This window comes from Oncorhynchus keta, chromosome 20, assembly GCF_023373465.1.
Source record: "Oncorhynchus keta strain PuntledgeMale-10-30-2019 chromosome 20, Oket_V2, whole genome shotgun sequence".
Taxonomy (NCBI): Eukaryota; Metazoa; Chordata; class Actinopteri; order Salmoniformes; family Salmonidae; genus Oncorhynchus; species Oncorhynchus keta.
In genome coordinates, this window is record NC_068440.1 from 9,602,220 (window position 1) to 9,622,320 (window position 20,101).

At 41.6% G+C, this 20,101-nt stretch overlaps 2 protein-coding genes, 1 long non-coding RNA gene and 1 pseudogene across 6 annotated transcripts; all 4 read left to right on the top strand.

Annotated features, from left to right (window-relative positions):
• Window positions 1–344: 344 nt before the first annotated feature.
• Window positions 345–4,893, top strand: LOC118399331 (proteasome subunit beta type-7-like; annotated as a pseudogene).
• A 28-nt stretch (window positions 4,894–4,921) lies between these two features.
• On the top strand, window positions 4,922–12,463 carry LOC118399326 (histone H3-like centromeric protein A). 4 transcript variants are annotated; one of them, XM_035795336.2, is made up of 5 exons: window positions 4,922–5,073; window positions 8,299–8,479; window positions 10,195–10,325; window positions 10,802–10,876; window positions 11,935–12,463. In XM_035795336.2, the coding sequence occupies exons 2-5, from the start codon at window positions 8,347–8,349 to the stop codon at window positions 12,061–12,063; spliced, it is 468 nt and encodes a 155-aa protein (XP_035651229.1). In that variant the 5' UTR covers window positions 4,922–5,073; window positions 8,299–8,346; the 3' UTR covers window positions 12,064–12,463. The 4 variants fall into 4 exon arrangements, with proteins under 4 accessions (XP_035651229.1, XP_035651233.1, XP_035651230.1 ...); XM_035795340.2 differs by having other exon boundaries at window positions 4,933–5,073; window positions 8,338–8,479; XM_035795337.2 differs by lacking the exon at window positions 4,922–5,073 and adding an exon at window positions 5,080–5,287.
• A 668-nt stretch (window positions 12,464–13,131) lies between these two features.
• LOC118399332 (uncharacterized) lies at window positions 13,132–15,088 on the top strand. Its single transcript, XR_004828811.1, has 2 exons — window positions 13,132–13,360; window positions 13,633–15,088. It is a non-coding gene; the product is annotated as an uncharacterized LOC118399332 (long non-coding RNA).
• Window positions 15,089–17,051: 1,963 nt separating this feature from the next.
• Window positions 17,052–19,607, top strand: qrfp (pyroglutamylated RFamide peptide). The gene has a single exon (XM_035795335.2). The coding sequence runs from the start codon at window positions 17,332–17,334 to the stop codon at window positions 17,845–17,847; it is 516 nt and encodes a 171-aa protein (XP_035651228.1). The 5' UTR covers window positions 17,052–17,331; the 3' UTR covers window positions 17,848–19,607.
• Window positions 19,608–20,101: the final 494 nt, after the last annotated feature.

The following is a 20,101-nucleotide window of genomic DNA, read 5'->3' on the forward strand; positions in this document are numbered from 1 at the left end:
ATTCTCATTGCACGTGGTGCGGCATGCAGTGGTCATGTCGCTCAGTCATATAGTTTACCTGGAAAGGAGGAAAGAGTCGCTGGCCTTTTATCAATTAGATTGGCTCACCTCCTGCTTCCTCTCTCCTCCATCCTCCTTTTGGAACAAAACCCCGCCCACTCTCCTCCTACCTGGAGGGGAGCCCTCCCCTCATTGGTCGCCACACACCTCTGTCAAAGCTTGTTAAGAACAATCACGTCCACCTGAAAGAGGCAGAGCTACACCCCTTTAAATGCCACTCCTGCAGTCATTTGTCCACTTTCACGTGGGTATAACCAATGAGATGTCATGTGGGTACCTGCGTCTATAAACCAATGAGGGGGAGAGGCAGGACTTGCAGCGTAATCGGCATCAGAAATAGGAATGAGTTATATTTTATCCCTTGGCAACGCAGACGCTCGTTGACACGCTCGAGCAGTGTGGGTGCAATAATTGAATAACATGGATTCCCGAAATCTATTTTGCAACGCTTGCGCACTCGACGCGTTAATGGAGTTGGGACGTCCAAACCCGGACGGTGACATCAGAATTGGGACGCCCAAGGATCCCGTTCCTATCAACCAACCAGCCATTGAGAATCCATTTTGTTCTGTTTTGACAAGATGGGATACAGTTTCAGATTGGACTTTTTGCAGCAAGTTAGAATTTACGCAGCAGGTTAGCATAAGTAACGTAGCAGGTTAGGAGGATTAAGACTAGGGAAAGGCTTAGCTAAAATGAAAAACAAATCTACTTTTGAAGTTAATTTGACAAAAGCTGTAACCTTCTAGCCATGACAATACTGTATTTAGATTCGTCTGAGGCTGTGTTAAAATTGAAAGTGAAAGTTCACCCCACGAAACGCTGACACATCCAACCAAGACAGTTTACCGTGACAGCGTTTAACAAAGTAAAAGTGGTTGAAAAGTGAAGTGCAGTAGACGCTCTCCTTTCACCTGAGGGTTCTCGAGTTGTGGATTCGTTCGCCCAGTTTGATTGAAGATGCTCCATAATTCTCGACCTCCCCAACCTCAAAGCGCTGTTTTTTCCTTTGAGAACACTCGCAGGTGAGTTCCTTTCTTAGTGGTCCATAGGGTAATTTGAGTAACATTTACTGCAACTCATGTTTTATTATTTATTGGGACAGTTTTTGAGGTGTATGCCATGGGTTCGAGTCAAGACCATAACATTGGTCGAGACCCAATTCGCGCACAATTAAAGGGCAACTCTACTTGTCAACCCAATGTTCATTATCTCAGCACAATACCAATGTCAACCAGATGCTTTTGGGAAGAACTATACTAGGACTGGCTGATTGTAATGGTATTAAACATATGGCAACCACGTGTGACTCCGGTCCATTTTTTTTTTCCATTCCACCAAATACAATGCCCACCCTCCTATAGTCCAAAGGAGGCTGGTGGGAGGAGCTAACATATATGTGAAAAGGGCACATTTTCTATGTTTTATAGAAAAAAATTAAAACGTTCTACCAGATGACATCAAGTAAAAACATTTTCAAACACTGAGATTCACGGATGTGGAAACCAAGAAAATACCTTCCCTTGTCGCAGGTTTTGAAAATCACTTACTTCTAATCCTACCCTGTGATGAAACAATTTTAGAACCTTTATCTTTTTAACCATAGATCATAGAAACACAATGTTTCACTACACCTGCAATGACATCTGCTAAATATGTGTGTAACCAATAACCATTTTTTGTAGACAGGTTTGGTGCTGGAGGAGATTGAGGTTGAAAAGTGGCAGAATTGTCCTTTAATTTTATGAATTTTATTCAATTTGTCTGCTTTTGTAAAATTGTGAACCTGCAGAAAAATAATTAACACTATCGTAGTTTAAAACAGGATAATTACTGTAGGCCTACATTGTTACCATGTAAATAGTTTTAGCAGAGGAAGATTTCCTGACTAATTTCTGGTTTTAGTAGGCTTAGGTTTATAGCCCGACATTTTTTTTTTTTTTGGGGGGCGATAAAGAATTTTAAAAAAGTAATGCAAAATAACCAGGCTATATACATGGGGTACCGAGTCTGTGCGAGGCTAACAGGTTAGTTGAGGTAATTGAGCCAGTATGTAGGGGTAAAGTGACTATGCATAGATAAAACAGCAAGTAGCAGCAGCGTTAAAAAAAGGGGGAGGGGGGGGCCTAGACTGGACCTAGACTTGGCACTAAGGTACCGCTTGCCGTGTGGTAGCAGAGAACACTGAGTAGGGTGGCCGGAGTCTTTGACAATTTTTAGGGCCTTCCTTTGACACCGCCTTGTGTATATAGGTCCTGGGTGGCAGGAAGCTTGGCCCCAGTGATCGGCCGGGCTCTGCTTAGGCCAACACGAAGCCAGCTTCTCTAAATATACCCAACATTGCATAATAACAAGTTCTCACTTTGCAGGAATGTTGTGTTGGAGGGGAATTTGTCGCAGCTTGGTTACAGTTCTCCTAAGGCAAGGAAGACTGGAACCACCATCGCTGGTGGTCATAGTATTCAGGGTAGGTGAGAATCAGTCAGAATGTACACTTTTTTGGATAAAAGCTGTTTACTTACACTTTTTCCGTGATGTAGTGGTCTCAAGATTGAACTCCGCACAAAGTATGATTATAGTTTGCGTTTCCTCCCTCCACAGGATGGGGTGATACTTGGAGCTGACACAAGAGCCACTGATGACATGGTGGTAGCTGACAAGAATTGCATGAAGATCCACTACATTGCACCCAACATCTAGTAAGTACCACAAAGAATAGACCTTGTACAGTATAAGTGTCTCTTGTGTAACCCATATGTAGCTGAGCATCAGCCCCTGTACAATGACATGCACAGACTGGGGATTTTGTTGAAGTCTATTTGAACCACCATGTTTCACCCACTAATCTCAATTTTTATTGTAGCTGTTGTGGCGCAGGTGTGGCTGCAGATGCGGAAGTCACCACTCAGATGATGTCATCCAATGTGGAGCTGCACTCACTCAGCACAGGACGTCCTCCCCTTGTTGTCACGGTTACCCGACAACTGAAACAGATGCTCTTCAGGTGAGAGAGCATGAATGAGTCTGTGACGATGGGAAAATAAGACCTCTACAGTGGCCATTCTCATAACATGGTTTGAATGCTGACAATCTAGTTACTTTCCAGGCCATAATACATTTACATTACATTTAAGTCATTTAGCCAAATTGGTGCATTCACCTTATGACATAATAGACAACAATACCACAATAGTGCCTTCAATATCAAATCCCTCACTTGATTACAATTTTATCACACATTGATGATGCTATTACATTGTAGCTCTCTACACCTTAATTGTGGCTTCTGCAATGCTTCCATTCCAGGTACCAGGGACATATTGGCTCCTCTCTGATTGTTGGCGGTGTGGATGTGACTGGTGCTCACCTCTACAGTGTCTACCCACACGGCTCCTATGACAAACTACCATTCCTTACTATGGGTATTGATCTCCATTTGTTTATCTAGTCAATGCTTGACTTTGTCAGCGATTGAGACTTTTTTTTTTTGTTGCACCATGTCCTTGTGTTTCAGTCTAGCATAATCAGATGGATGCCTGTATTGTTTGTCTTTGGTAATCATCTGCCATCAACTAATTCAGCTGGGCTGTGGGAAGAGCTTCTAATGGTAAGTTGCATTGAATATTGAAACATTAGAAAAAGGTAACAGTACTGCCGTTGTATTTGCAGGTTCAGGAGCAGGTGCAGCTATTTCTATCTTTGAAGACAGATACAGACCAAACCTGGAAGTGAGATGCAGTTAATTTTTATTAAACAGTTAATTTCATACAATGTCTTGCTCACCTGTCTTACCTGCCTTATCTGTCTCTTGCTCAGCTAGAAGAGGCTAAAAAGCTGGTGCGGGATGCCATTGCTGCTGGGATTTTCTGTGACTTAGGCTCTGGCAGTAATGTGGACCTGTGTGTCATCACTCAGGCAGGGGTTCAGTACCTTAGGGGCTATGACCAACCATCCCAGAAGGGGAAAAAGTGAGCCATCCAAGTTTCTACTGGGCTACAACCAACACAATTGTGTGATTATTACTTGATTATTCATAATGGGAATTACAATATCTTTTTCCTTTCTCTTTGCCCATTTCCAGAGAAGCACAGTACACGTACAAGCCTGGGACCACTGCAGTTTTAACAAAGACTGTCATACCCCTGCCTCTGGACATTGTTGATGAATCAATTCAGCTTATGGACACTCAGTAAAATCTATGCTGCTACAGGTTTTATCAAACCAACATGAATTCCAATACTCATTAGTAAAAATGTCTACTTTGATTCTAAATCCTGACTGGTACTTACTACCAAAATACAATTAATGCATTTAGATGTTTTTATTAAACCTATTAGCACAGGGCTGCCCAATCTTCTTCCTGGAGATCTACAGTCCTGTGGGTTCAGTCCAACCCTAATTTAATTAGCTGCTCAACAAGACCTTAACTAGTTGAATCAGATATGCTAAATTAGGGTTGGACTGAACCTACAGGACAGTAGATCTCCAGGAAGAGGGTTGGGCAGCCCTGTTTCTACCAGAACATGCATGCAATATTACATCAGTCACTATGATAACCCCACACCTGAATCTGTTGATTTTGTCTGTATAATTGTTTTTACTATTACAAAGCTACTTTGTAATATTACTTGAGTATGACATACTACTGCTAGATATGCTGTTACTAGTGTAACAAATATTTTTTATAACCAACCGATGCTTCACATTTATACATCCGGTGAAATATCTGGCTCATTGTTGTATCCGTGACTGTACGTTAATGCCATGTTAAATCACATGCTCGAGCTGACTGACTTGTCCAATAAACATGCAGCTCATCTTTCTTTAACACCACCCATTGGAGTAACGGTAAACAAGGCGTTTTCATGCGCTCATCGACACATCTCATTGGCTCTGCGAGGAGACGGATACCAAGGAGCGTCGTTTGAATTTCGGTCACATTGGTTCAAGGAGAGGTTTAGTCTTTGGTGCATTGTTGACAAAAAGCTCTTCGCATAAGACTTGTATCGGCTGGTAAGTGTGGAATTTCGACACTTTCAAAAGTTGTTAGCTCTATGGTTTGCTTAGTTAGCGGTGGCATGCTAGCTAATTTAGTAGATGCAAATCTCTATGAAAAACTAACTTAGCTTTCTTAACTCCCTAAAACGAACGTGCCAGTTACCGTTTTTTAATTCTTGATTTACAATTATATGGGTTCAACCCGATGCTAACTAGAGAACTAGTTAATGTAAGTACCTTTTGGCGAGTTGGCTAACTATCTGCTTGTTACTTTTGAGTGAATGAGGGTTTGCATTGTTTCCAGTTTGGCCCTGGTTGAGTTCAGAGGCATGTTCAGGACGCTGCAACGTTACAGAACGTTCAGATACTTAGCGTTAAGTGATAATGCCCAAAGGTTATTTTGATGAATGCACACATACTTCCACGAGATATAGTCAAGTCGCGGATCGTTCCTTCTATCGGTTTGGTTTTCAGAGACGCGAGCCAGTCGTTGAGTCTTTTTGTTCTTTATCTATGGACGTGACCCAGTAGTTCGTTCAAAATGTTCCGTACCGGCTGGCAACGTTCGTATCCCTTGCATGCTAGCTAGCCTACAACTACGACTAATTTAGTCATGTCAAACATTGCAGCCAGAATAACAGCAAATTAGCTGCGTTTGTCTAAGCTGTTTTCTAGTAGTAGGTCCATAAGAATGAGCTAATGATGCGCGATTTCGCATCTCTTGTCAGGACACTATACTGAGGAGCTAGCCAACAACACAGCTACGACAATCATTTTAAACTGGAAATACAGCCATCTAGCTGCCTTTTCGTTTGAACTGTTTTCTGTAGTTTTCTTTGTCTATATCCTAAATAGTTAAAACAGCTGATACATGATTTCGACTGGCTAAGAAAAGCTGACTGTCTTCCCAACATTTTCATTAGTGACAACTGAAGATCGAATTTCAATATTGAAACAGTTTTGCAAATGTCGGAGACACTGACAGCAAGGTTTATAAAACCTCTGCTGTTAAATCAAATGCTAGTCTAACAGAAATGGGAGAAGATGTCTAGATGCTTTTTATAGTGGAGATCAAGTTTATACATTGCCTGGCTGGGCTGATGAGAGAGTTGATTGTGCAGTGAGATGGAACAGATTAAATAGGCATTTAAATGTCAGCTTTAGCTGGTGGTAACTTGTGGAACAGACACTGGTTGGAATGAGGTTTTAACCAATCAGCATCCAGGATTAGTCCCATCTGTTGTATAATGTTTTATGTATAACAGATTGCATATCTTCAGAACTTTCAGATGTAGTGAAGAACGTGGCACCTATCAGAACACCCCCCTGAATGTGACCCCACGATGTCATGCCTGAGCCTAACAGAGTTACCAGACCATGGTAGATGCTAAGTGGGACCCTTGAGACAATCCTACCCTGAACCCGACCTAACCCCTCGCGTCACTGAGGGGTTTGAGTAATCTGGCCCGGGGTACACTGGGCTATGGCCCGTCATGTCACCGGCAAAAGCGGGGAGGGAGGAGCACCCTTATTGGGGCAGCAGGGTAGCCTAGTTAGAGCGTTGGACTAGTAACCGGAAGGATGCAAGTTCTGCCCCTGAACAGGCAGTTAACCCACTGTTCCTAGGCCATCATTGCAAATAAGAATTTGTTCTTAACTGACTTGACTAGTTAAATAAAAAATGAAATATAAAAGTAATCTGCGTTGCTCGTTAATGTCAACAAGGTACCATGGTGCATCGTCCAGAAACGTATATCTATTTTCCATAAATGTTTGAATTAAAAAAAAATAATAATAATTGGGAAGGCAGATAAAGTGTTTTTCAGCAATGACTTTTGCATGTGAGTAAAGAATCCTACTACAATAATTCAGTGTTTGTCATGGCGCGCTGAAGTAGCCAAGGCAGAGAGCTCTGTAAATATGGTAAATGTTTTTACATGTTTTTTTACTGCATTTTTCAAACCTTCTTTGTTTTTGATAACTTGTTTTGGCTTGGCTAGCTAATATAGTGTGATTTTAATGATGCATCAACAGCATCAGAATTTTGGCCAACTACCCCGGTTCTTAGAGGGAAGTGGACAGTGGTGTGAGGAGATGCAGAGGCTCGCCTCGTAGGGGGCTTTTCCAGACTACTGCTGGGGAGTAGTGGTTATTCTGCCGCTTTTACAGTCGCTGAAGCATCACCCAGGTGGGTGCTACATTTCAGTAATGGACTTGCCTACAGAGAAGGAGCTGTGAACATCAAAGACAACAAGGTGCCCGATGAAGAGCTCCGTGGCCTGTTTGTCAGATGTTTCTATCTACCTCCCTGGCTGCTCCATCTGCTCAAGATACTACTTTTCCGAACTGCTTATCATCTAATGCTGTTGAAGACCATCATCCAAGAACTGACACATGTTGTTTTTTGAGTGACTTTGAGATTCTACTGTTTTTTTTGTTTTTGTTTTTTTTAACCTTTATTTAACTAGCCAAGTCAGTTAAGAACAAATTCTTATTTACAATGATGGCCTAGGAACAGTTGGTTAACTGCCTTGTTCAGGGGCAAAACGACAGACTTTTGCCGTGTCAGCTCGGAGATTCAATCTAGCAACCTTTCAGTTACTGGCTCAACGCTCTAACCACGAGGCTACCTGCCGCCCCCTTTGTACTGACAAGCGCTATATAAAATGTATTATTACACATGCATAATTATGTCACTTTGGTTTTGAACCGAATTCGCTGTCGGACAGAGGGGCACCTGGCTCACTCCTGGTAGGCAGCCCTGTTCCAAATCGAATGCGATACACTTTCATCCGGTGTAAAACAGGCCTACCAGCAGGCCCGGTCGAACTTAATTGAACCCCTTCACTCATTCATTCCATGGAGGGCTGAGTGTCTGGGTTTTCACTCAACCCTTGTACTTGATTAATCAATTAAGTTAATTAGTTAGGAACTACCCTCACCTGGTTGTCTAGGTTTAAATTGGACACAATTTTGAAAGGGAATAACAAAAACGAGTAGATACTCAGGACCTCTGTGGAATGAGTTTGACACCTCTGTCATAAGGGGAGTTTTCTTTATTTCAGTATGCATTTTGAGTCCAACCCTTTATTCTTCTTTTCCAATATACACCATATGGCTAACAGGGTCGTGTATGTGTGTGTGTGTGATTACATGCAAGATTAACGACGAAGACCATTTAAACCTATATGGTTAATAATGAATCTCCTCTCTAATAATGAATCTCCTCTTCACTATCAGGCAACAGTCTGGCTTTATTGACGCTGTTTTGTGAACTAGTATTGGAGGATGCCTCGTTACGATCCTGACAGTTCTTCTGCAAGCCGGCGCAAGGGTGCAGTACCCAAGCGTCGGCCTCCAGCCTCCACCGCGACTGCTTCAACATCAAAGGCAAAGGCACCACAGCTGAGCAGACCATCGGGTGAGGAGAATAGGGGGAATATGGGTTGGACTCATGGCTTCTCAATGCTTAAACTGAAGCAAACTGTTTTTGTTTAGCTATGTACAATGCATTCGGAAAGTATTCAGACCTTGACTTTTTCCACATTTTGTTACGTTACAGCCTTATTCTAAAATTGATTTTAATTTTTTTAATCCATGATCAATCAACACACAATACCCCATAATGACAAAGCAAAAACAGCTTTTTAGAAATGTTATCAAATGTATTAAATAAAAAATAACTGAAATAATACACTTACACAAGTATTCCCCCTTTACTCTACTTTGTTGAATCACCTTTGGCAGCGATTACAGCCTTGGGTCTTCTTGGGTATGACGCTACAAGCTTGGCACACCAGTATTTGGGGAGTTTCTCCCATTCTTCTCTGCAGATCCTTCTCAAGCTCTTTCAGGTTGGATGGGGAGCGTCGCTGCGCAGCTATGTTCAGGTCTCTCCAGAGATGTTCAAGTCCGGGCTCTGGCTGACCCACTCAAGGACATTCAGAGCCTTGTCCCGAAGCCACTCCTGCGTTGTCCCGTTGGAAGTTGAACCTTCGCCCCCAGTCTGAGGTCCTGAGTGCTCTGGAGCAGGTTTTCATCAATTATCTTTCTGTACTGTGCTCAGTTCATCTTTCCCTCGATACAGACTAGTCTCCCAGTCCCTGCCACTGAAAAACATCCCCACAGCATGATGCTACCACCACCATGCTTCACCCTAGAATGGTGCCGGGTTTCCTCCAGACGGTGACACTTGGCATTCAGGTCAAAGAGTTCAATCTTGGTTTCAGCAGACCAGAGAATCTTGTTTCTCATGGTGTGAGAGTCCTTTAGGTGCCTTTAGGCAAACTCCAAGTGTGCTGTCATGTGCCTTTTACTGAGGAGTGGCTTCCATCTGGCCACTCTACCATAAAGGCGTGATTGGTGGAGTGCTGCAAACATTGTTGTCCTTCTGGAAGGTTCTCCCATCTCCACAGAGGAACTCTGGAGCTCGTGTCATAGTGACCATCGGGTTCTTGGTCACCTCCCTGACCAAGGCCCTTCTCCCCCGATTGCTCAGTTTGGCCAGACTGCCAGCGTTATGAAGAGTCTTGGTGGTTCCAAACTTCTTCCTTTTAAGAATGTTGGACCTTCAATTGCTGCAGAAATGTTTTGGTACCCTTCCTCAGATCCGTGCCTCGACACAATCCTGTCTCGGAGCTCTACACACAATTCCTTCGAGCTCATGGCTTGGTTTTTGCTCTGACATGCACCGTCAACCGTGGGGCCTTTATATAGACAGGTGTGTACCTTTCCAAATCATGTCCAATCAATTGAATATATCACAATTTACCACAGGTGGATTCCAATCAAGTTGTAGAAACATCTCAAGGATGATCAAAGGAAACAGGATGCACCTGAGCTCAATTTCGAGTCTCATAGCAAAGGGTCTGAATACTTATGTAAATAAGGTATTTCTGCTTTTTATTTTTAATAGATTTGCAGGTATTAAAAAACAAGTTTTGCTTTGACATTATGGTTATTGTGTGTAGATTGAGGATTTAAAAAAAGGCTGTAACCTAACAGAATGTGGGAACAGGGAAGGGGTCTGAATACTTTATGAATGCACTGTATGTGACCACTAGTTGAAAGTGTTGCAATGAAGAAATATTATAAGGTTCTGTTCTCATTGTTTAAAGATGATCTGGGTCCCTCTAGCCTCTGCCGTTCCAGCTCCCCCCCTGCAAAAAAAGACAAGGTTTCGCCCTGGCACCCTGGCTCTGATGGAAATTCGCAAGTACCAGAAGAGCACTAACTTGCTTTTGCGCAAGGGACCGTTTGCACGCCTGGTACGATACCCCTGGTTCTGTCCTTTCTTGTCTGGTAGAGGTTGGTTAGCACATGGCTCCTGCAAACCGATTTTACAACCACCATTTTGTCTATAGTCACCTTACATTCTTAGATGCATGCTGCCACTGTCTGACAATACATTACTTGTTGATAATACATAGTTAGCCCTGTGAATTTTACCCTTTTTGGGTTGCAAAATCAACAATTCCCTCATATTATCCGAGAGCTTGCATATTTGACCAATCACCATACTATTACCGCATACAACAGTCAAATCATCGCAATATTATCTCACACAACTGACCAATCACTGCACTACAATAAGGGGGTTTGCAATTTCGACCAATTAAGCCACATGTCACCGAACATTCCCTTGTCAGTGCATTTTCTTGACAAGTTGGACAAAATCATTGCAAAATGACAGAATTGCCACAGCAGCAAATTGCAAGGTTGTTTACTCAGGTTGTCTACGCAGGTTCGGGAGGTGTGCCATACTTATACCAGGGACTTCATGAGATGGCAGGTGAACGCTCTTCTGGCCTTACAGGAGGTATGTTGCTTTCCACTCCTGTGCTTATTTGAATAACTGTTATATCAATACTCAACCAGGGGTCTCCATCATTTTCTAGCATGTGAGCTACTTTATTCAAATGAAACAAGCTACACATTTTTCTCTAGCTTTCGAACAAGCACATTCTTCTCTCCCCTGCCACTCTTCCCCAGCTCCTGAGTGTACAAGAGAAAATAGTGTGCTGTGTTTTCTGTCAATATACCGCAAAAAAAACAGTTAAATAAAACTCAAGTGCGGGCACTATAAAATCAGTAGAATTGTCTGTTTTAATTTGACTGTTTTAAGATTTATTTTTAAAATGAGGTTCTGAGTCAATGTTTAAATCACATCAGGAGACAATGTTTTGTTGTTGGTATCTGGATTTGTGTGTAATTCCCCTTTTAATTGCACATCTGGCCCTTTTAAATGCAACTCTAGTGTGCCGGTCTAGTGATGTTTCTGTACTGCTGCTGCCTATTTCATGGCAAAGTTTGTAAATAACAAATAAATGATATAATTTCTCATCATATAATTCTGCCAGGTAAGCCTACTTTGCAGTTAACATTCAATTGAGAAGGTTTTGGGGAAAGTATTTCTGTCAACCTGCAAGACGGTTATCACCTCAACTGGCAGTGGCTACACATGGACTGATAGACAAGGGGCAATATTGCTGGAAATGAATTGGCATATATTGTGTTAAGTTTAGTTTTTTAAGCAAATAGTGGCTAACCAGGGGTGGGATAATGTCAATGTTGCATTGGTTAAATAATATCTGGGAGTTTGCGGTGTCTGATACTTGTGAGATTTGTTTTTGACAGTTTGTGGTGGAACACGTGAAAATTGCAGCTACTGGTAGCTCGCGATCGACATGTTGGAGACCCCTGCTCTAAACCCTTCTTACAGTTTAAAATGATTATAACAACATCATAGTACACATTATTATTTATTTTTTACATATCGACAATTTAAAAAATCCCCTCTGATTTTTTTGTATCCCTATTAATGGTGTTGTCAATATATTTGCTGGTCATTGTTTGACACCATTATTTATCTTCCAGGCTGCAGAGGCTTTCCTTGTTTTACTGTTTTCCGACGCCTACCTGTGTACAATCCACGCCAAGCGTGTAACGCTGTTCCCCCGTGACATTCAGCTTGCCCGGCGAATTCGAGGAGTGGATGACCTCTGAGAATGAGCAGTTTGGCTTGGGATGGGGTCTGTTGTAGCCTCTCTTCTTCTTGTCACTCAAGCTCAGCCAAGGTGACCATGGACCATGGGGTGTTGAGGACCTAACAATGCTATGTTTTGATGCAAAGCATTAGTGGACCTAATTTGCCCCAAACACACATGCATTATGTTCATGCCAGTTATAACCAGTTATATTCTATAACAAAATGCTAACTCAGGCAAAGACTATTGACCAATGTTTTGCATTTAGAAACACTTATTTGTTTGTAACATAACATTAACATTTAAGTCATTTAGCAGACGCTCTTATCCAGAGCGACTTACAAATTGGTGCATTCACCTTATGACATCCAGTGGAACAGCCACATTACAATAGTGCATCTAAATCTTTTAAGGGGGGTGAGAAGGATTACTTTATCCTATCCTAGGTATTCCTTAAAGAGGTGGGGTTTGTACATTGTGAAGGGAAAACACTGTTGGGTATACTGCTTTAGTTCATCTGTGTTTTGGACCTCAAGGTACCTAAGCCAAGTTAAAATCTGTAAAATATTCGATTTTCTGTAAATAATTTAGATAAATTGTTTTCATGTTTGATGTAAATAAATGCTTTTATTCGGTACAAAAACAATTTGAAATGGCTCACATTTGTATACCCCTGTTTCATATGTGCAGGGATAAAATCATAGAATTACATGTAGTGGATTATATGATGTCTATGGACAACCTGCTAATGACACATTTCTGTAATGAAGGGTGGTGACCCATACAGCTATTGTAGCACTACAGATCCATTCCTTATAACCTGGACATTAGTTTCTTTCATGTTAACCTGTTATTTATCATGCCCAATTTTAACATGTCTCTGTGGTGTTTGTGTGCATGTGGTTTCATCCACCACCTTTTGTATTTTCATCTGATGGTGTGGTGTTGCCAGATGCCCCTTTTGGCCCTCCCTTTTTTAATTGGTCTCTTGGGACAGCAGGCAGCCAATCAGATTTTCTGTTTACATGTGTGCTAGGGCATCACTTGTAACCGCGAAACCCACCGGGCAACATTTAGAGTTAGATGTTTAAACGGCACAGCAGTTGAACGACTACAGACAAGTAGGAACACTTTCTGCGTAGGATCCCTTTTAATGGCGAGGATTTTTTAAGTCAAAGAGAAGGTGTTCATGTATTCACATGGACAGGGAATAGTACTGTTTATTCAAGTGCCATAATGTACATTAATGCATTTTAAAGGGGATATTATTCATGGATGCAAAATAGATGCATTCTTTCGGGCCATCGACACATCAGGTAAGAAAATTTTATGCTCTTGAGTCTAGTCAAGCCAATTCATTGAATAGCAATGTTAAGAGCAATATATTCTTGTTCCATGTTGTTTACTTGCGTGTATTGTAAATGTTTGTTAAAGGTGCATTTTAGGATTGGAGATGGAAGTATCCACTGCAAGGATAGTGTTAGAAATCAACTTAATGAAGTTGTGTAGTGTATAAACAAGAACTCTTTAAATGTCTTATTGTTATTTGATGTGATCCACATCCCTCTTTTTCCCCTCTTGTCATTAGAGCAGCACCCTGGAGGGCTTATTGTATGGCGGCTTCCATGGTGACAAAGGGGAGGGGTCTGTGAACCAAGGGAGCAGCCAGTCAGGCAGGAGAGGAGAATTCCACAGCCAGTGTAAGCCCCAGCTAGCCGGAACCAATTATGTTTGTCTGTAGCCTGGTCCCTGATGTTTCTGACAGCCAATAGCCAAAGGAGTTGGCTAAAACCCATACACTCCTGTAGAAGGGGACTATATAATAGCATATGCCCCAGGTTTGTGAGCGATCAAATATGTTTTATTAACATTCCTAAACAGACATTGTATCTGAATTTTTTTGTAAATAAACAAATTCGGGAATTGGATTGTTTCCATTTTGATAGTCCTTTCAGACCAGCACCATCGACCAACTGGAGCTCTCTGCTCACTGCCCCTCTCAGTAACCTGTCCCCCAAAGCACCACCAACCAATCAGCAGGCTTTAAAGACTATCTTCCTGGACTACAATTCCCAGGGTGCACCAAGGCTCTCCCCTTTGATGACATTTGAGTTTGGAGAGTCTGGATTAGGTAGAGAAGGGAATTATGTCAGGGTACATCAACCATATTAATGTTAGGCATGTTGATGGTAAAACTCTGTGACCTGTAAACTGATGGACTTTTTAGTTACACTGAACAAAAAATATAAATGCGACATGTGTCTGTTATAAAGCCCTTTTGTGGGGGAAAAACTAATTCTGATTGGCTGGGCCTGGCCAGTGGGGAAATCCATAGATTAGGGCCCAATTTATTTAAATTGACTGATTTCCTGAACTGTAACTCTGTAAAATCGCTTAAATTGTTGCATATTAAGTTTATTTTTGTTCAATATATAATAATGCTATGGTAAATGTAAGCATTTTATGATTATTCCTCGTGACTCCTTGTTTTGTTCCACAGTTTGCCATGGTTGTTATGATATCAGTATGTCCACATAGTTTAGAATTTCAAGTTGTAATGTCATGTGCACAAGTACAGTGAAATGAAGAACACCATCCCAACCGTGAAGAACGAGGGTGGCAGCATCATGATGTGGAGGTTCTTTGCTGCAGGAGGGACTGGTGCACTTCACAAAATACATGGCATCGCGAGGAAGGGAAATTATGTGGATATATTGAAGAAACATCTCAAGACATCAAAGTTAAAGTTTTGTCACAAATGGGTCTTCCATGGCTTTTTCCTGGCTGCTATTTCCTCCACCATCACTTCAAGCTCTTGTTTACTGGAGTTTTTATTGAGCTTTCCTTGTTTATCCATTTTTGTGGGTTGATGTAGAGTAGCTAACGTTAGTCTGATGGCTATAATGTGTGAAAATAAAGTTTTTTGTTTGTGTGTAAAGGGTTTGCGAGCCAACTAAAACATTTTTATTCTCGAGACATAAAACAAAAAAATCTATGTAATAAAATTGAAATATCAACACTTTACTAAAGTGGGCCAAATCTTATCATCCCTGTCACAGGCTCATTTATTGGTTTTAAGCATGTCACTAAATGTCAATGCCACGTAAGAAGATATTTACGAAGTTCCTAAGAAAACAACAAATTCCTAAATACATTTTGATTAATTGCATTTATGAACTATCTTATGAACTTCTTTTTTTTTTTCTTAAGCAGCTTCTTATGTTTTTTCGTAAGTAATGTTTAGTGAATCCGGCCCCAGGTTTAGTTCAGATCATACTGCAATCCTCTTAGACATGCTCTGGGAACCTTGGCAATTTTTAAAATGTGTTTTAAACCTCCTCCTTTGGGCTGGATGTTTCAATGTGTAGTTCATGCGTGATCTATGAGCAGAATTTGTATTTATTTTTTATTTTACCAGGTAAGTTGGCTGAGAACACGTTCTCATTTACAGCAACGACCTGGGGAACAGTTAAAGGGGATGAATTAATGAGCCAATTGTAAGGTGTGGATGATTAGGTGACTGTGGATGGTGTGAGGTCCAGATTGGGAATTTAGCCATGACACTGAGGTTAACACCCCTACTCTTACAATAAGTGCCATGCGATCACCCGTTTAACCCCCCCATCCTAAAGAAAGCACCCTACACAGGGCAATGTCCCCAATCACTGCCCTGGGGCATTTTTGACACTTTTGAGTAGAGGGTGCCTCCTACTGGCCCTCCAACACCACTTCCAGCAGCATCTGGTCTCCCATCCAGGGACCAACCCTGCTTAGCTTCAAAAGCAAGCCAGCAGTGGGATGGAGGGTGGTATGCTGTTTCACCTCAACTGGCCACAAAATCCCTTGTTTGAAAGCGACTGTTTTCCTGGAAGCTGCAGAGCAACATTTTCCCCCACATGTGCCAGCCCCTAGCAATTTGAGTTTCAGCCAATGGGCTTCATCCCCTTGCCATTTGAGTAACAGCAAGTGAGATGCACACACAGCAGAACGAGAGAGGAAGAGCATATCTGCACACACAGGACATGGGAAGCAATTTTCAGGGCCCACTTTTGGCTTGTAATTACTACTTTCAGAACTACTGGCTAAAAGTATACAAAAGTACCGGATAAATGTTTTTAAAGGAGAATTTACTAAGCACACAGGACTGTTCTCTATGAGGATAACCGCTATGTTAAGTAATTAATAACATTTATGGTGTAGGTGTGACCTCAATAAACCACTTACGCTTGCATAATACCAATTACCCACTGCCCAAAATAGGATATTTTGTAGACACCCAACAACACCAGACAATGACATAAACTTGGGTACTAATATACAGATAAGAAAACAAACAAAAACATCCAACTAGCCATATAAAAATGAGGATTTTTACATGGCAAACAGGAAGCAAAAGATAAGTTATCTTTTGTGTTGGAATGTCACACATAGTCTGTTTTGTATGATTATTATAGAAGTCTGGTTGAATGACGTTTTTACTTGAAAAGTTCAAATGGAAAAAGTGACTGATCCAGAGTATTTATGAACTATGTCTGTAATGATTGGGATTATGTCAGGAACCGGACAATGGAATTCTTTCAGGTGTGTCTGTGTCCTCCCTGTGAGATGACCTTAATGACTGAGACCTTAACGCTGTTTCTCCAAACCTAATGATTCACTTCACAATAATTGGGCACTTTAGAGTCCATCAGTTAAGTAAGACCTGTTTCCAAGTCAGAAGAATGTAGATGTCAGAGTTGCATTACACTTGTGCGTCAAGGGCCCGATTAACCAATCAGGGACAGAGGACACGATGCTGTCAGCTGATAACTCTTTTCATTTATGGGGTATTTAAAGGGTCAGGGGAATGTCAAGGCAGAAACACTGAAAACTCTACAAGGTAAGCCAATGGATATATCAATGCTTATGTGGTTGGTATTAGGTGTGGACGTTGATATTCAGTTTATTTCTGTGTACTAATATGTACAGCAGGTTCATATGATTCAGTGCTTACATAGTAAACAGTTCTAACTAAATATCTGTAGAAATCTGTGCTGCTGTCCTATGTTATCTAACCCACTTAGTGCTATTTTAGAGTAAAATTTTATTTTTGTGTTAGAAGGAGGAATGCTGTGTTATGAAGTTGAGGTTTCTTGCCCCACACAGTTAATTTTGTATTATTCTTTAATAGGGCCCTAAAAATCAGGGCTTGCAAATATCTGGATAGGTTTTAAACTTATGATGCATTGACTCTTTTCATATTTTGTATTTTATTTCACAACTACTTTATCTTTCCAACAACCTATAGATGAGATTATCTTCGTTCCTTCTCTGTGCCTCTCAACCGATGCTCACTCTTTTCTCACTGGCTCTGCTGGTTCCCATCCCGGGGGCACACGGGCACCCCTACTTCCCCCTTGCCATCCTGCCCACATTGGAGAACCCTGAGTGGGAGGCTGACTTACTCCAGCTCCAGGCCTCCCTCGATGTCCCAGGGGCTGTAGCTGCAGCGGGTCTCCGCTCTTGGGGGCAGCTGCTGGAGCTGGGACCAGAAGATCCACGCCTGGGCCTGCTCAGCGAGCTGGTAGAAGAGAACGGCTGGGGACAGAAGGGCTTGATGAGGGGCCAGAGGGGGGATCTGGAGAGGAGGCCGCTGGGTCCCTTCCCCGGTCACCCTATCGACACTCTGCACTACCAAGAGGGGGGAGAAGAGGGAGGAGAGGGGGGAGGAAAGAGGAACGAAGCTCTCACATCCATCGCCGGCGGGCTTCAGGCTTTCAACAGAGAGAAGGGAGGCTTCGGGTTCCGCTTCGGAAGGAAGTAAAAAAGGAGGGAGGGGTTGGGAAAAAGAGGCACTTGGACTTCTTGAGTGTGGGGAACTTGGAAAAGGGTAAGGTAGAGGGCTGGAGGATGAAGATGATGAAGGGAGGGATGAGTTGACAGTAGAGATGTACTGATTGACACTTATGTCAGAGCAATCAATCATCACATTATGATGAGATATGTATCATCAAAGAAAGAGACTGACAAACTGATAAACAGAAAGTTTACCAAGTGGTCAGAAAATGTCTGTCAATGTATCATAATTGTTACATAATAAAATGATTGAGGGTATGTGAATGTTTGTTTATGTTGTCCATGATTTAAGTTATCCATTTCACCTAAGGTGAAAAATCACGGTATTTTGATAGCCTTTATATATTTTTACATTTAAATGTCAAATTGCAATACAATAACAAATGAACATAGGACATCATTACAAGTATAAAATCACATTAAAGCAAATAAACAAATAAAAATTACTACACATGAAATGTCAGTGACAACAGTTTCAAAAGTTTAAGTACGTCAAATAAAAATGTGAGTTGTAAGAATACATGTATTTCTTTTTGGGCCTTTACTTAGTCTATGGATTTGATTAAATATTTGATTTCAAGTAAAAATCTGTTATTATATTTTCAAAGTCTCTTTTTCTTCAGTATGACGCAACAGCATACATCCGCGGAAACCTCCTACGCTCTATTTTACCTGACAACAACTAGGTTCATTTCAGCCCTAGAAAATCATTGGCTAGTAGTGATGGCCATTCTGTCTCTTTTCAGTGAGTCGGCTCGTTCGGCTCAGCTCACCAGACGGCTCTTTAAAAAATACATGTTTTGTATTTTTTCAAGTCAAACAGTTTGCGATAGTTTGACTATGATTGGTGTTAAAACAATTCTAATTAAAGTATTAAATGAAATCTTACTCTACCTTCACCAAAATGTATTTAAAAATGCATTGGTTTGTTATGAAAAATAATGTTATTTAACATTTGCATTTAAAGTATAACTTGTTAATGTATATAAATCTAACCATTCTAAACGAATACAATCTGAACAGAATAATATAATATTGTACCATATAAAGAAAAATAAAATATGTGTAAAACTGCAGCATCCCACTTAAAACATTATACTGGTCCATCTTTTCTCTCTCTTCTTTATTGCCATGTAATAACCAGCAGCACACAGCAATGCTGACCAGATTGAGCTTTTATGAGAGATCTGTATTCAGAAATGCAAGCGGCCTCACTTTCCATAGGCTGATGCTGTTTCTTCTGTCAGTAATTATTTGTCCCGTGTTTGAGAAGAACCTCTCCGAGGGAACGGATGTGGCCACTATGCAGAGTCTCCCTGTCATGACTTTAGTAAGCCGTGGGTAGACAGAGGCCTTGTTCTTCCACCAGCTCAGAGGATCTGCAGATCTTTGGAGGAGGGGCTCCTCTAAATAGGATCGGACCTCCATTATGGCATCTGCTGAGATTCCTTCGTGCTGCATCCCCAGTTGCTCTCTCGCAAAACAGCATCCAAACAGTAGACGTTTGTGGCACTACTGCTGGTGCTTCTACTCCATCTTATCCCTCTTCTTCCTGTTGCCCTGGTGCCTGAGCCAGCTGACTGCTGGGGCTGTCCCTCCCTGCTGCTGAGGTTATTATTTGAAGAGCCTCATCAATCGCTCTGGCATCACTGAAGGCTAACTTCTTAAACCTGGGGTCAACTGCAGTGGTTTCTGATAGCACGTGATTATATTCCATTCTGTGGAACTTTCTGTCCATTGATGAACATAGGGTGTCCATCAACTCTGTCACTTGTCCTGTGGTTACATTTGCTTCTCTCTGGTGGCTGGCAGTAATTCACTGCAGAACCTTACACAGGAGTATCATTTTTGAGGCTGTCACATAGCTGAAAAGAGAGAACAGTAACATATTAGTTCAGGTTCATGTTCATGTTTTGTCTACTGATACTACATTCTCATCTACTGCTCATATACATATATAATACTGGATTAAATAATGATGTAGTAATAACTGCTTACTGTACCTCCCTCCACTGACCTCCACAGTGACCTGCTCAAAGGGTTCCAGGACTCTGCACAACTCCTCCACCACCTCCCATTCCTCTTGGGTCAGAGCATCAACAGGTGCATTGACAATGGCCAGGGTAGAGATGACGGCATCCTTTGACTCAAGAAACCGCATCAACATATAAAATGTTGAATTCCACCTTGTAGTGCAGTCTTGTTTAGGCCTCAGCTCAGGC